General features: G+C 38.8%; 1 protein-coding gene across 2 annotated transcripts in view; it reads left to right on the top strand.

The window, feature by feature from the left end:
* The window catches only part of RPS6KA3 (ribosomal protein S6 kinase A3), a 148,975-nt gene extending 133,598 nt beyond the window's left edge, over positions 1-15,377 (top strand). For both annotated transcript variants that reach the window (XM_070943971.1, XM_070943970.1), the window contains exons 20-22: positions 149-266; positions 13,607-13,747; positions 14,898-15,377. In XM_070943971.1, coding sequence (XP_070800072.1) covers positions 149-266; positions 13,607-13,747; positions 14,898-15,020 — 382 coding nt within the window. In that variant the 3' untranslated portion in view covers positions 15,021-15,377. The remainder of the gene's footprint in view (positions 1-148; positions 267-13,606; positions 13,748-14,897) is intronic.
* Positions 15,378-17,490: the final 2,113 nt, after the last annotated feature.

Here is a 17,490-nt window from a genome sequence, read left to right as displayed (position 1 = left end):
TCACTTAACAAATGTTTGAGCAACATAAATTTTGGGCTCAATTATGGTTGTAAGTCGAGGACTACCTATAATTAGTATGTCAATCCTGATAATGGAATTGAGCAGAACGTTTAAAAAAAAATATGTTAAAACTACTGTCTTTATTTAGTTATACTCCCTTTGCAAATGGTCCTGATGATACCCCAGAAGAAATTTTGGCACGAATAGGTAGTGGGAAGTTTTCTCTCAGTGGTGGATATTGGAATTCTGTCTCAGAAACAGCAAAGGTATGTCAATCATTGTTCTTGAGAGCTCATTAGGTAATACAGAATATAAATCAATAAGTATTAATAATAGCAAGTTGCATCATGTTTTATGAGTATGGTTTTGGGGTTTTTTTGCTTTGCTTTTTGTGCCTTCAAGTCATTGGGGTTTTTTAAAAACATTTTTTTATTTATATCATATTAAAAGAGAAATTGGACATGGTGCAACCATCCTGGCATTATCTCCGCTATACACATTAAAGTATAACACAAGTATCTTACATGCTAAGCATACCTTGGTAATTATATACATATATTTGACCCCCTATATACCCTTATATTTACATATACAGTATTACATCATCTTTTGATCTATACATCTTAGTTATTTCTTGTTCCGACTTCCATTTCTCAAATCCAACCATTGGTAAAATCTATTCCAAATCTCAGTATTCTGTCTCTCCTTTGTTTTTTACTTCTAGCGTCAATCTGTCACATTCTGCACAGTCTAATATTTTCTTTATTATCTCCCTTTCTAGAGATATATTCTCATTCTTCCACTGTTGGGCGTATATCATTCTCGCTGCCGTTATGATATGCAATATTAAGTATGTAAACCCTTTACTGTAATCTTCTGTTAAGATTCCTAATAAAAATATTTCTGGTTTGAATTCCAATCTTTGTCCAATCATTTTTTCCAGCTACTTCTGAATCTTTTGCCAATACTCTTTTGCTTTACTACATGTCCACCATATATGGTAGTAGGTGCCCTGGTCACATTTCCAGCATATCGGTGATAAATTTCTATACATTTTGGCCAATCTTGCTAATGGTAAATGCCACCTATAGAACATTTTATATAAGTTTTCCTTCTATGATGTGTCCAGGGTTAATTTCCTATTCCTTTCCCACAATTTTTCCCACTTTTCCAGTTCAATATTATACCCCAAAATTTTTGCCCATACCACCATTCTCTTTAACTTGCTCTTCCTCCATTTTATAGTCTAATAAGTATTTATACATTGCTTTAATCATTTTCTCATCTGTCCCTCATAGAAGTTTGTCTAATATCGTTAAATCTCTATTAATATTCCACGCTTTCACATCTTTCATATAGAATTTGTAAATATGCCCGCCATTCCAATTCTACCCCTTGTTTTTTAATTGTAGTCTCGTTTTTAATTTCCCTTTTTCATCTAGAATATCCTTGTATGTAACAATTTTCCCCCAATTGATAAGATTCGGATGGACCAAAGCTTCTAGAGTGGAGAGCCAGATCGGTATTTTCATATAGTTCTGTTTTTTTATTTTATTCCATACTCCCAATAGGGATTGTCTTATATAGTGTCTTTCGTGTGCCACTTGTCTTCCATACCAGAGGAATGCATGCCACCCTTCTTGAATATCATGACCTTCTAGTATTAATAATCTCTTGTTCCTTAAAGTTATCCATTCCTTCACCCAGGTGATCGTTGCTGCTTGATAATATAATTCCCAGTCAGGCAAACCAAACCCTCCTCTTTCTTTGGACTCTTGGAGTAATTTCAATTTAATTCTTGACTTCTTCCCTTGCCATATAAATTTTGACACTATTTTATTCAAATGTTCAAAATATTTTTTCTCTAATTTTATCGGCATGTTTTGAAATAGGAAGAGTAGTTTGGTCAGGACATTCATTTTTATTGCTGCTATTCTGCCCATAAGGGAGAATTAAATGGTCTTCCATCTCTCCAGATCTGCCTTTATTTGATTTATTAATTTAATATAATTGTCCTCCTTAATCGATGTACACCTTGCCATCAAGTAAATCCCTAGGTACTTCACCTTCTTCACTAATTGAATATTTATTCCCTTAGTCAAATCATCTTTCTATTTATTTGTCATGTTCTTGGCTATCATTTTAATTTTCTCCTTATTTACTTTTAGTCCGACTACTTCTCCGTATTTGTTATGGGGTTGTGTTTGCTTTTAATCTTTATCTCTATGTGCCTCTATGAGGTGTTTCCGGTTCCTGGGTGTTGCCTTTGAAGACGCTTTATAAGCGTTGTTTGTTAGTTTTAAATTGGTTAATAAAAGCATATCTGAAACATGGTGTCAGAAGTGGTTCGGCCCTGAAAGTGGAGCGTTTGAAGTAAAAAATATAACACCATGGCAGATAATATACCACTGCTGCAACCCATGCGAGTAAGTGAGGACTCTAGCACTAATTGGGAAAATTTTAGGGCAGAGTTTGAAAATTACTCTTTGGCGACAGGCTTAAATGATAAGCCGGCAGCAGTACAAGCTGCCACATTAAGAAGATTGATGGGTGCAGAATGCCTTCATATTTATAAGCATAGTTTAACTCTTACAGAAGCGCAGAGGACTGATACTAAGGCTATTTTGGATGATTTGGAAGCTTTCTTCAGACCGCATAAGAATGTTATATATGAAAGATATCTTTTTGGCAGCTGCACGCAGGAAGAAGGGGAGACGATAGACGCCTTTGTAACACGCTTAAAGGAAAGGGCGGCAAGTTGTGATTACGGTTCCCTGAGAGACGAACTCATCCAAGACAAAATAGTTTTGGGTGTTGCCAAGGAAAGTACACGCCACCATTTATTAAGGGAACATGGTTTAACCTTGCAATTAGCCATAGAAATATGTCGGACTACTGAACTTACAGATAAATGGCTGATGGCGTTGGAGCGAGATAAACAGACCAACTGTGTTAATGTAGCTTCCAGGCACCAGCCAAATGTGAGGAATTGTCAGCAACAGCAGCAGTTCAAACAGAAGCCTCGCAATTTGTCAGCAGACAACCACACACCGTGTAAATATTGTGACAATGTCCATGCACGTGGGAAAGATCGGTGTCCAGCGTATGGTAAAATCTGTAGGGTGTGTGGGAGGCTGAACCTTTTGCTGGAGTGTGTCTGGCGACAAGGAAGTTGCATATGGTCAAGCAAACGCCGGACTTAGAGGATGTATCGCTGTTTACCACTGATGCGCTCTATACAAAGGAATGCATTGGTGCAGTACATTCAAAAGGCAAAAAGTGATTTGTTAATCTTAAATTTAATGATATAACTCAGTCTTGTCAGTTGGACTCAGGGGCAACATGCAATGTGATGAGCCTAAAGGACAAAAGGAAATTGGCACCTGAGACACCCCTTCAGCCTAGTAGTGCCACATTAAAGTTATATTCAGGGGAACTGATGGAGTCACTAGGCTTATTTTATACAGAGTGTAACATACGTGGGGTTACTCACAAATTGGAATTGTGGATGTAGATCAAAAGCCGTTACTGTCAGGCTCAACGTGTGAGCGTTTGGGACTGATGTGATTTAACATTCCGAGGGAGTTGCATAATGTTGAAACCTATTCCTCCAAAGCCTTGGGGAGACCATTGATAAAGCACCAAGTCCTCCAAGTTTATAGGGAGGTGTTTGAGGGCCCTATTGCATCTGTGCCCGGAGAGGTTCATTTTCAACTTGATCCCGCTGTCCCTCCAGTACAAAGTGCCCCACACAATGCCCCTATAACCATTAAGGCACAGGTTAAAGCACAGTTGGATAAATATGAAGCAGAGGAACATATTATTTCAGTAGCCGAGCCAACCGACTGGATAAGTAATATGGTGGTGATTAGGAAGTTGGAAAAAATCCGAATTTGCATCGATCCTAAGTTTTTGAATATGGCCTTGAAACGATCACATTACCCAATGCCAATGTTAGAGGATGTTTTGCATAAGCTGCCTAAGGCACGGGGTTTTACACTTGTTGATGCCAGGGATGCCTCCTTACAGTGTAAACTGGACGAAGAGAGCAGTTACATGACTACGTTTTGGACTCCTTGGGGCAGAAAGAGGTGGCTTAAACTGCCCTTTGGTGTCTCTGTAGCACCAGAGATGTATCAAAGGAAGCAGCATGAATTATTGAGTGGCCTCAGCGGAATTGAGCCTATAGCTGACAATATTCTTATAGTTGGGTGTGGCGACACTGATGACGAAGCGGAGCATGATCATGACGGGAAATTGATGGCACTATTGGAGCGGTGTAAGCAGGTGAAGCTGAGGCTCAGTATAAAGAAGCTGCAGTTTAAGGTGCGAGAAGTCCGCTTTCATGGACATATTTTAACATCACAGGGGTTAAAAGCGGACCCAGACAAGATCAGAGCTATTGTGAACATGCCACCGCCTACTAATGCTAAAGCAGTGCAGAGATTCATTGGCTTTGTCACATATCTAGCAAAATTCTTGCCACACTTATCTGAGGTGTGCCAGCCATTGAGATGTCTGTTGGATAAAGACGCAGTTTGGCACTGGCTCCCTAAACATGACCAGGCAGTGCAAGAGATAAGAGTCTGGATAGCTTAACAGACAGAGCTCTGTAATTTAACACCAGCTGTCTGCAATTAAAGTAAGATCGAATCCTGCCAGGCTCAAGGTTGACTCAGCCTTCCATCCTTTCTAAGATAGGTAAATTGAGGACCCAGTTTGTGGGGGCAATAAGCTGACTTTGTATAAATATACAAAAGTATGAAGGCTATTGCTTAACGCATTGTAAGCCGCCCTGAGTCTCCGGAGAAGGGCTGCATATAAATCAAATTTAAAAAAAAAGAGTGAGAGAGAGATAAAACGCTTGGTTACTACTGCTCCAGTATTAAAATACTATGATGTCACAAAGACGGTTACTATTCAAAGCGACTCAAGTAAGAACGGTCTGGGATGCTGTCTGTTACAAGAAGGTCAACCAGTTGCATATGCGTCCAGAGCGCTTTCGCCAGCAGAGTTAAACTATGCTCAGATCGAGAAAGAATGTTTAAGTATCGTATTTGCTTGCCAGCGCTTCCATTATTACCTTTATGGTAGAGATATAATTACAGTTGAAACTGATCACAAACCGTTAATAACTATATTCAAAAAGCCTCTTTTGTGTGCCCCTAAGCGTTTGCAAAGCATGATGCTCAGTTTACAGCATTATAATCTTGATGTATATCAGCAATACCCTGAGTAGAGCCACAGTAGATCAGACAGCTACGGGAGGAGAACATGAATATCAGACGGTTTGTTGGCTGCGACAGGAACAAATATGTTTTGCTGAAATTAACCAAGCAGATTATCTTAATGTTATGAATCGGCAGTTACAGCAGTTGAGGCAATATACGGACGCTGACGTGGCTCTACAGACACTAAAGAATATCGTGCTGAGTGGGTGGCCGGATGTGAAAGAGGCAGTTCCCATGATTTTAAGAGAATACTGGTCCTTCAGAGATGAGATCGCTGTACAAGATGGCATTTTGTATAAGGGTCCAAGAGTTATAGTGCCAAAGTTATTGAGACCGGAGATGTTATTGCGCATCCATTCAAGCCATATTGGTGGGGAGGCATGCTATAGACAAGCCCGTGACACATTGTACTGGCCGAATATGTGAGGCGAAATTGAGGATTTTGTCAGTAATTGTACCATCTGTAATGAATATGCATATCGGCAACAGAAAGAAACTATGTTGTCACACGAGATACCATCCCGACCCTGGCAGATCATTAGTATGGACTTATTTAATTATGCAGGTCCACTTGATAATAGTGGACCATTATTCAGATTATTCAGATTATTATTACTTCATCGCCACGTTATCCGCAAGTGAATGGAAAAGCTGAATCAGCTGTAAAGATTGCTAAGAACTTATGTAGGAAAGCACATGGCGAATGTAGCAATCTGTGGAAGGCTATTTTACATTGGAGGAATATTCCAACGAAGGTATGGACAGTAGCCCAGCACAAAGATTAATGTCACAGAGATTAAAGATGTCCTTACCCGTGGCAAATAAGTTGCTTGAGGCCGTGGTGATACAAGGGGTCCCAGAAAGGCTACGGCAGAAGAGGCAAGTGGCGAAGGCCAAATATGATAGATCTGCAAGAGACTTGCCAGAGTTAAAGGTGGGAGAACGAATTCAGATGAGACCACTGCCTGGAGATCGGATTGGCCGTTGGGAAAAAGGTACCTGTTTACAACAAGTGGCACCTCGCTCCTATTTGGTGGAGGTTGGAGGAACCCGATATCGGCGGAACCGTGTGGCTGAGCAACCAGACTCCTCATATCCAGTGGGTGGGTCAGAGCCAGTTGCCAAGCCAAACCTACTTAAGGATAATAAAGAATGCCCGTCTGACATTGATGACAGTCCTGAGCAAGTTGGTGTGTCTGGTGATAGCCAAACATCCGAGGCTTCAGAAAATGGCGAGCGAAGAGATCCGCCCTGCGTGAGAGAGTCAGGTGTGAGAGAGCCGGTTGTTACTCGGAGTGGTAGATGTGCACGCCCCCGATATACTCAATTTGTAGAAAGTGTTGCTGTTATTAGAAAAGGGGAGATGTTATGGGGTTGTGTTTGCTTTTAATCTTTATCTCTATGTGCCTCTATGAGGTGTTTCCGGTTCCTGGGTGTTGCCTTTGAAGACGCTTTATAAGTGTTGTTTATTAGTTTTAAATTGGTTAATAAAAGCATATCCGAAACAGTATTCCTCCAATACCTCCATAAGTCTCAGGCCCGGTTTCAGTGGCTCCTCTAAAATGAAGACTAAGTCATCTGCAAAAACTTGCAATTTATAACTCTCTTTTAATTTCCAATCCTTTGATCTGCGTATCTTTTTGAATTATTCTCATTAATACTTCAATATTAATTATATTTATATATAATTATATATAATATTAATTATATTTTATTACTTCAAAGTCAATATAAACAACAACGGTGATAGCGGACACCCTTGTCTTGTGCCTTTCTGAATCCTAAAGTTTTGTGTTGCCTCTCCATTCACTATTACTCTGGCCTCCTGTTTAGAATATATTGCCATAAACATGTTTATAAATTTATCACCAAAATCCATGTGTCTTAGTTGTTGTAACATAAAATTCCATTTAACATTATCAAAGGCTTTTTGGGCATCTAGAAACATCAATACCACTTGTATCTCACTATGACTTTCATAATATTCTAACATGTCTATATTATTCTCATGTTGTTCCTTATTTGTCTTTTTGGCAGAAAACCATTTTGGTCCACATGTATAAACTCGTTTAGAAACCTTTTCAATCTTTCCGCTATTATTGACATAAATATTTTATAATCTGTGTTCAACAGCGAGATAGGCCTATAGTTTTTAATTAATCAGCATCTTCTTTTGGGATCAATGTAATATTCGCTTCTATCCATGATGGTGTATTTTCGCTTCATTCAGAACTGTGTTATATACCTCCAGTAATACCTCCAACGCATCTTGTAGTTCTTTGTACATTTCTGTTGGCAACCCATCTGGCCCTGGTGTTTTGTTGTTCTTTTGTTTTTTTATTGCCTCTAATAATTCTGGCATTCTTATTTCTTCATTTAACATGTTTCTTGTTTCTTCTGGAACTTTAGGCAGTAAGGCTTTCTTTAGACATTGTATTGCTTTGTTTTCTGAATAGCTTTCTTTATCCTCATAGAGTTTCTTATAGAACTCCTGAACTATATTTTTTCCCCTCATTCTGATAACATATCTCTCCTTCATTTTGCAATTTTACTAATCCACCTTTTCTCCTTCTGCTTCTTCAATTTATAAGCTAACCACCTCACTGTTTTATTTGCATTCTCAAAGAAATTTTGATTGATTTTCTTTATATGTCGTACCAACTCCTCTTTCTCAAGAATATTCAGTTTATGTTTAATTAAGTCCATTTGTTGTTTTAGCTCTATTTTTTGAGGTTCCCTTTGCAACTCTGCCTCAACTCTTCTATGTTCTTCTTCTAGGTGTTTCTGTCACTATTTCTGCTCTTAGTTTTTGTATGATATAGCAACTCCCCTCATGTATGCCTTCGCTGTGCCCCCTAGGTTATGTAAGGATGTATCTTCTTTCTTTCTTTTCTTTAAAGAAAAGGCCCATTTGCTTTTCCATTGTTAATCTAAATTTTTCCTCCTTTAGAATTGACCTATTTAAGATCCATCTTACAGAGGTTTTTTTGCCCTTTCCAACTAACCCTCATTGGGTTGTAGTCTGCCCAAATGTTTGTATCTATTTCTATTTCATTCACTTCTGCGTTTAATTCCATCGACATCCATACCATGTCGATTCTAGACCAGGAATGATGCCTATTGGAATAATATATGTATTGATTCTTCCCCTGGTCTCTCTCTCTCCAAATATCCTGGATGTTTAGTTCATCTACCATTTTAAAGAAAGTTCTAGGTAGTGTTCTTCTAATTCCTTTTTTAATTTTATTACTTTTGTAATCTAATTTTTTGTCTATTATGGCGTTGAAGTCTCCTAATATATAAAGATTGTCACACTCTATGCCTCAAATAATATTGTGTAATTTATTGTAAAATTGTTCCTGTCCCCCATTCAGAGCATAGATTTTTACTAATAAAACCCGTTTCTGATTTAATATTACCTCTACAATCAAAATCCTTCCCTCTTCATCTTTATAAATTTGTTTAACCAAAATTATCTCCTTAATCTATAATACTACCCCTCTCTTCTTTTGTTGTGACAGTGATACATATATTTTCACCAATTTGGGGTATTCCAGTAACTGTGTTGTTCTTTCATGTGGACTTCTTGTAGTGCTATTATATCCAAATCATATCTATCTAATTTATTGAAAGTCTTTTTCCTTTTCACGGGAGCATTTAGTCCATTAATTTTCAATGATAAGATCTTCAACTCTTCTTGCATTCCTCTACTTAGGTCTTAATAGTTCTTCTTGTTCTGATCTCTCTTAGTTCCTTAGGTCTTTCCCCCTTACTTTCCTGTCTTTCTCCTTTTTCTTTCTCCCTCTTTTTCAGTTGTACTTTGCTTTTTTCCACGGCTAGTATTCTTTGGTCTTTTTCTACTATTACTTCCCTCTCTTCTGTTCCTTCCTCATTACCAAAATATTGGTTATAGAATTCCTCTGCTTTGTCCAAAGTATCCACTCTGTATCTCTTTTCTCACTAGGATGCCTTCCGGTGTCAGCCATCGAAAATTGATGTTGTATTTAGTCAGCAATGATGTTAGGAATTGGTATGGTCTTCGCAATTCTCTAACTCTTCTTGGGACCTGCTTAAGGACTGTCAGTAGTTTCCCTTTGTATTCTATTGGTTCATCTCTTGTCCTGTGAAGCACTTCGTCCCAGATCGATTTCTTCACGAATCTGACATGTACTTCCTTTGGAAGATTGTGTCTTCTCGCGTAATTCGTGTGGATTCTACAGGTCTCGTCTATTTCCGTCGACATCTCTTTTTCTGTTCCTAATGCTTTCGTTATTATTTCTGCCATAATATCTGGAAGGTCTTCTTCTTTCTACTCTCTTATATTCTGAAAACGTATGTAGTGCGCCGCTTTTTCTGATTCCAGAAAAATAACTGTAAATTGTAATTCCTTATTTGCCTAGAATAATTTTTCACTAATTTTGTCCACTCTTTTTTCTTCCCTTTCCATCCTCTCTTCCATCTACAGTTTCTGTTCATTTTTGGTAATCTATTGCTGAAAAAATTCAAATTTATCATCCATCTTTTGCATTTTTTCTTTAAATTCTCCCATATCATTTTTTACCTCTCCTATCTCTTTTTTCATTTCATCGTGGTTCTTTGTCATCATTTCCTGCATTGATTACAGCATAGCCTGCAGATATTTAAAAGAGTTGGACCTCTCCCTTTGAATCATATCTTCTATTGATCTCTGTGTTGACGGACTCAATGTAGCCGATGCTGTCTGGGCAGCTAGTCTCCTCCCTATCCCTACCTTAGTTCATAGTGCTTGTCATCTTTAAGAATTTTTCCACAAAATTAGACTTTATCCAACACTCCCACCTCCTTTTCCCACCAGTATAACCCTCCACTGCTCTGAGGGTGGTTTAGGCTATCAATGTTAACCACTACCATTTCCCCGAAAATATGACATGTCCTGAAAATAAGGCCAAGCCTGATTTTTGGGGTGGGCGTAAATATATGCCCTCCCCTGAAAATAAGCCCTAGTGAAGGGGTAGATGTGGGCAGCACAGGAAGCAGCCCTTCCCTTCCTTGGTTACCTTATGGAAGCTTGGCACCTTAATTGCAGATCAGCTGAGCCAGCGCGGGCTGGGAGCTGCCTCTCATTCTGTTTCTCTGCGGAGGCCTCCCAGTGTAATGCTCTGCTACAACTTCAGGGCAAACCTCCACCTTCCCTGCGCAGGATTGCAAGGCTGAAGGCTTCAGAGGGAACTTTTTTGGGATGTGTGTCTGTGCAGAGCTCCCCAAGGATAGAACGATCATCAGGGAAATGGGGGGGGGTGTTTCCTGCTGATCGGAGCAAGGCAAAGCCTCCAGCCATGCAATCCTCCACAGGGAAGGCGGAGGTTTGCTCCGAAGCTGTGGCAGAGCATTGCACTGGGAGGCCTCTGCAGAGAGACAGAATGAGAGGCAATTCCCGGCCTGTGCTGGCTCAGCTGATGGAGGCTCCCTCGTGGGGTGCAATCAAATTTCCAACCCCAACAGACCCGGTGGGTGCGAGCTACCGCAACTCAGAAAGGGGAAGGAGTTGATGGGGTGGGGGGCTGTGGGAAGTTCTGAGTTGAAATCCACAAGTCTTTAAATGGCCAAGCGGCTGCCCATGCTGCTTCTGGCCTCTTCTCCCTCTTGGCAGCGCTGCACTCGGCATCACTGCGGGGCTGCTCCTGCCTGGCCGGCTTGAATCATCCCAGATTGAAAACCTCTGAAAACGTTCTGAGTGCCACCAGCCTGCCAGGGCCCCTTTGGGAGCGGTTGCCTGTGTCGCCTCACCTGCCGCAGCCTTTGGGCTGCTGAGCGCCAGCCTGCATGCCTATTCTTCCCCCCCCATCTCTTTCCTTTCCATTGGTGCTTCTGGGATCGCTTCTTTCCCTTCTCCCCACCCCCCCAGTCTCTTTCCTTTCCACTGGTGCTTCTGGGATTGCTTCTTTCTCTTCTCTCCCCCACTCCCCAATCTCTTTCCTTCCCATTGGTGCTTCTGGGGAGCAGACGGCATGATGGAGCAGTAGCACTTTAAAAAAGTAAGATCTCCCCGAAAATAAGCCCAAGTGCTTATTTTGAAGCCCAAAAGAAAATAAGACCCTGTCTTATTTTCAGGGAAACACGGTAGATACCAAAATATCAAACTTATTCTAATTCTATTAGCCTACCTGTAATTAATTAATTATGCTAGCAGTGAAGCTAATGATACTAATACAGGTGAGAACGGTAGCATTAATATTAATAAATACAATCTTCATATAAATGATAATAATACTTATAATAGATACAATAATCACAATAATATAATAATAGTGATGGTGATAACAGTGATATTGATAGTAACACCCAAGGTTCCAGTGATTTCCAGCAAGCTAGCAATCTATTATAGTTCAATTCATTTCAGCTACTTTTCAACCTTGCCCTTCTGTTGGGTTTAAATCTTCACCAGAGGTCTTTTTTTTTTATTTCATCATGTATCTTTATGCACTAGAACCTCAAGTATATCTCTTGCTGTTGTATATAACCCCTATTCACCACTACTACAAGATTATAAGATGTCACATCATCAGGCTCCAAGATATCCACAATACAGCAAACCTAACTTAGTGTCACTCAAACGAACTTTCTCTATTCAATCTGCCCAATTTACAGGTGTATATCTTCTTTTGTCCAGTAGATGTCTCCCTTAAGCCTTGTTTCAGTTCCAAAACAAAAAGTGCCTTGTCAGAATCCAGGGGAGAGTAGTACAGCCATTTTATCTCCCATGTTTGTCAAATCTTCTCCAGCTTTCAAATTATCCAACTTTTCCTGTACAGTCCCACGAAAATCTCCCAATCCAGATCCACTCTAATTAGCAACCGCTATCCCTCTCCTTCTGTCTTCTATCCTTGTGAGTCTTAGAAAAAAGCTCCACAATCTCCTTCGCCACTGCTATCATTGGGGGGGCGAACATCCCCCCCCTCCTTCTAATAAGAGCCCCTTCTTTTCCTCAATCAGCTAGGGGTTTCGCTCAGCTTCTTCTCTCTGCCATTCCACTCACTCTTTGGAAGTCAGAATTGATTTCAGCCAGTTCCAGTCCACCAACGTTCCACTTCACCACTGCTTTCCTCGTCTGGCTGTCGGCCCTGCGGTTCGGCCATTACAGGCCTCTTCTTCCCCATCTGCTCTCATTGAAGATTCCACCGCTTTCCGACATGGGCCACCACCTGAACTTGATCGATTGGTCACCTTCCTCCCAAGTCACCCCTCCAGGGCAACTCCGGCTTTGAGAAGCCCACAGGATGGCTGGAAATCAGTTGTGCTTCACGGAGCACCCGTTCACACACTCTTTTGGGCTGACAGCTAGCCCCGCCTCTGCTTTCAAGTCATTGTTGATTGCCTGGCAACTAGTCCATGGAAAGATTTTGGAAGTGGTTTGCCATTGTTTTCTTCCTAGAGCTGAGAGTTAGCTGCTGGTTTTTGTGCAAGGCAGGACTAGAACTCATAGTCTCGGAGTTTCTATATAGAATTCTTTATTGGCCAAGTGGGATTGGACACACAAGGAATTTGTCTCCAGTGCCTAAGTTCTCAGTGTCCATACAAATAACAAAGTGATAGGTCATAGATTAAAAAAATCATAGTTACAATCATTAATCCTAAAATACAATAAGTGATAAATCGTAAGATACCAATAGGAGAAGGTAGTAGGAAAGATGAGAAATGAGAAGATGAGAAAGATGAGAAAATGAGAAGGATAATAGCAATTACAGCCTACTACATGGATAAATATTGTTAAGCCTAAAACAGTGCTGTGGGAATTAGGGTTCAGCAGAGTGATGGCATGGGGGGAAAAACTATATTTACGTCTAGTTGTTTTTGCTTGCAGTAGTCTATAGAGGCGTTCTGAGGGGAGAAGTTGAAACAGTTTATGTCCAGGATGTGAGGGATCAGTAGATACTTTAGATACCTACATTTTGGTAGATATGTATGGGTCTGTAGATAGATATATCAGTGCTTTAGTCACTACACCAAACTGGCTCTACAGTATAATGAAATAATTAGGCTATTTATTAGGAATAAAACTCAACAGTTTATAAAGCCTTCTCCTGATATTAGTGATTGAAGTAATTTGCTTTTAGTTTTTTGTATGTGTAGGGGAAGGAATGCCACAAAATTGGCCATTTTTAATTCCCATGCTCAGTATTTGGTTCTTTTATTTCCTGTTTCCTTTTTTATATCCCTTATCTCCCCTTGCAAATATAAATACATTACAAAATTCTCTCATACTACGATTACAAAAAATCCCTTCATCTAAGGACTGAGGAGTCCTTTCTAAGCTGAAAAGTTGTTTAATATATCTGAATCAAATCCATTATTTTATTATTTTATAAAACTTGTGCAATTTAACTAATTGTTTACAGGACTTAGTTTCGAAAATGCTCCATGTTGACCCTCATCAGAGACTGACTGCTGCTCAAGTTCTAAGGCACCCATGGATAGTTCATTGCGATCAGCTGCCTCAGTACCAACTCAACAGGCAAGATGCTCCACATCTTGTGAAGGTAAAAAAAAAACAAATCTCTAAGCTTACTATTCCTTAGACACCAATGACATATATCAGACAACATTTTATCAGAACTGATAAGCCGTTCTGGTCATCTAGAGAATGCCTGCTAAGAATGTACATGGAAGTGGATAAGATGGCAGGCTTCTCTGCAGTGACCCCATTCTGTGGAACTTTTCTCCAGAGGAAGACAGACCCTGTTGTGTTAGTTTTCTGGAAACAAAACTGCTTTATTTCAGTAAGTTTTTGGTCTCAGTGAATAACTACATGATAGCACCAATTAGGGAATTCATTTGCAATTTGCAAACATTTCTTTTGTATAATCCTTTGTGATTGGAGTGAGCTATAAAAATAGTTAAAATGAATAAACATTCTGTTTGCTATATTTTAATCTGCAGTTTGCCCCCTTATTTTTTCCATTACAGGAGGTCTTCATTTAACAACCATTTGTTCAGTGACTATTTGAACTAGCAACAGTGTTGAATGAGTTGCACTTACAATTGGTCCTCGAAATTCTGACCTTTGCAGCACCCCTTGACTATGTGATTGTGATCTGAGCACTCAGCAACCAGCCTGTATCTCTGAACATCATGGTGTCCCATGGTCACTTGATTGCAATTCGTAACCTGCAGCACTGGTTCCCCACAAGCAAAGTCAATAGGGAAGCTGACAGGGAGCAGGAAATTACAATCATGTTAGGTTCTCACTTCAAAACCCGCACTGCCCTCACTTAACAGTAACTGGGGATTGCTAGAATTGCCATCAGTAAGCAGCATAATCATGTGACATCATGATGGTATTGCTTAGCCACTGCAATTCCAGTCCCAATTACCATTGTTAAACAAGGACTACCTGTATTGCTACCATTTCCATTTCTAGCAATGCTTTGAAATTTGTACATTTAAGATTTTCTTAGTCAATGATCCATGGAAGGCATTTGCCCTATAATAAATCTTTCATCATTAAGGAACAAAATCAGTAACTGTTTGCTTTTGTCAAGCAAGTCAATCCAACCCTATTGGCTTAAAAGGAAAGCCATTAAAACTTGGCTACACCAGCATGCCATGAAGGTTTGGACATTTTAATATAGTTTGTTTTGGCTTTGGAGTATTTATCTAATATAATTAAATAAATCTTTTTATTCCTAGGGTGCCATGGCAGCTACATACTCAGCATTGAATCGCAATCAGTCCCCAGTTTTGGAGCCAGTTGGTCGCTCTACGCTTGCTCAAAGAAGAGGAGTAAAAAAAATTACCTCAACTGCTCTGTGAAATGACCTCATGTAAAAAAAATATGGTACCACAATGAGTTGATAGCACAAATTATGGCAACACATAGCACATACCCCAATTACCTGAAAGCACGCTCTTCCAGCTGGTACTGTTATGCTGCTGCTCCTACTTTCATCTTTTGAAAACTGTTAAAGACAAAACATTTTCCTTCAAGTGGAGAAAAAAGTGGAATCAGGAGGGGAAAAAAAACTATTAATGGAAATAATTATGATCACCTCTTATTACAATAGATACACTGAAAAAAGCACTCTGCACCATATAGCATTATTTTTATAGGGAATCTTTTTCCTCCCTTTAAAATAATTATTTGATACATGTAAGGATGGACAGTTTATGTTAAGCACTTACCTTAAAATATGTTTATATTAGCACTGTAATTTGTGCCATCCAGTGTTTTATATGTTTTGTATATTTTTCCTAACAATACACTTACGTACTGTTTCCTTCTCTTTAGACTAATTGATTTGACAATTAAATCTGATTAAAATGTTAATCAGTATGATTGGACATTTCTAAAACAGCTTGACTGTTAAACAGCTATTGAATGTAATTCTGTGAATGTGTATTTCCTTGCTTGGATTTTCCCATGGACACATTATTAGAAATCTTGGGAATTGTTAAAGCATTTAATGGTATAAATGGCATCTTATAATCACATATGTGGTTTGCTATTTATGGAAGCAAAAAAGGTCTGCGTATTATCATGATGAGTGTCTTTTTGTGAACCTCAGAAACTATGGCTAAATAGTTTAACTTTGGTTCATCTGATGTTAATTGTAACTGGTTTTTCTTTGTTGCTTAAGCAGCAATACTATTTATTGCACAGTGCTGATCAGAAAATGGAGAGGGCAGAAATGTAATGTTTAAACTGAAATAGTGCATTCTCCAATAATAATGTTACGGTAGTGGCCAAAAGTGTGGATACCTTTTGGGGAAAATGCATTTTGAGATTTGATGGCTAATAACACTACTTTTTTTGGAGTTTCGGGATAATCATTCCACTGCTGGAATGGCCTGGGAATAGCCCAGACCTTAACCCAAATGAAAATCTATGGAGCCGACTGAAGAAATTTGTTAGTCAGAAGCAACCCAGCAATAAAACCCAGTTAAGAGAAGCAATCATTCAATCTTGGTTTCACATTATAACAGCTGCAGAACTAAAAGACTTGGTTCACTCCATGGGAAGATGTTGTAAGGCCATAATTAATGCTAAAGGTTACCTAACTAAGTATTAACTGACATAGTGATAATTTTTGTATACAGTGTATCTCGTTTTTTCTATGGTGATAATTTTTGTGTATCTCGTTTTTTCTATGTGTTTCACTTTTCTTCTTTATAACTGCTATTCTACAGTAATAGCAAATCCTTCATGAAAATTATTGCATTACATTCATGATTAAATTATCTTTCCATTGATATATAATTTTATAGTACGTGGTGTTATTAGCTAATTTTAGAAAATACACTTTTCCCCAGAGGTTTCCACAATTTTGGCCACTACTGTAGATCATTTTTGTGGCTAAAAATTAACAGCAGGTCTGTTATACTTGGGCCACTATAGACAAAAGCAGCATTGAGTACAAATTGAATGGAATTTGTCCCAGTGTCTTCAACTGTTTCTAGTGGCTCTGCCTTCAAAGTTTGGCATCTTCGTAGATTACAATCTTGAAGAATGCTGTATAATCAAATGCTAAGGTTGCTAAACACACATACTAAACATAATGGCACTACTTCTGAGGTTGTTTTTATCATTTTCATGGGGACTGGGGAAAACTTCCACCTCTTCCAATTGTTTTGCGATCAGATATGCGAGATATTGAACTTTTATGTATTGCAATATATTGTATGCTGAAGAAATGAAGAATTTTGGATGGCTCATCAGAATTCTGCCAAAGAAATTACTCTTTATACAGTAGTAATATTTCTTTATTGTCTTGCATTTTGCCAATGTTAGTCTCAGATCATTGTGGTAGATAAGCAAAGTAGGAAATGAAATATATCTTTTTTTTCTATCAAATGTTCATGATCTCTTTAATCACTGGGTCCTATAGTTTGTCTGTCTTCCTTTTAGTTAATATTAATTTATAGTACTTTCCAGGGTTTCTTCTTATGTTTCTGCCTTACAGACTCATGCAGCTGTTTCAGGTTACCACTGTTTTATTTGTACTGTAATTTAAAATCCTTTTCACACACCAGTTCTTCAATGAGTCTTTGCTTGTATAGATGCTGCTAATTAGCCACCAAGGGGCCTTTATTTCTTACTATTGGTTAAATGTTGATTTTTTAAAATGCTATTTTCTTCTGTCATGCTTGAAAATATTTTTTAATTTTGCTAAATGTTGCCTCAAGATTTAATTGCAATGACAGATCCTAAATAGGTGATATTTTATAATTAAAGACAGCTTTTCATGACAGGGTCTAGTAACATGGGGAGTATTCATATGATTTG

Source organism: Pituophis catenifer, unplaced genomic scaffold (genome assembly GCF_029215685.1).
Source record: "Pituophis catenifer annectens isolate HBS135680 unplaced genomic scaffold, rPitCat1.0.hap2 SCAF_4, whole genome shotgun sequence".
Lineage (NCBI taxonomy): Eukaryota > Metazoa > Chordata > Lepidosauria > Squamata > Colubridae > Pituophis > Pituophis catenifer.
This window is presented reverse-complemented; position numbering and strand designations above follow the sequence as displayed.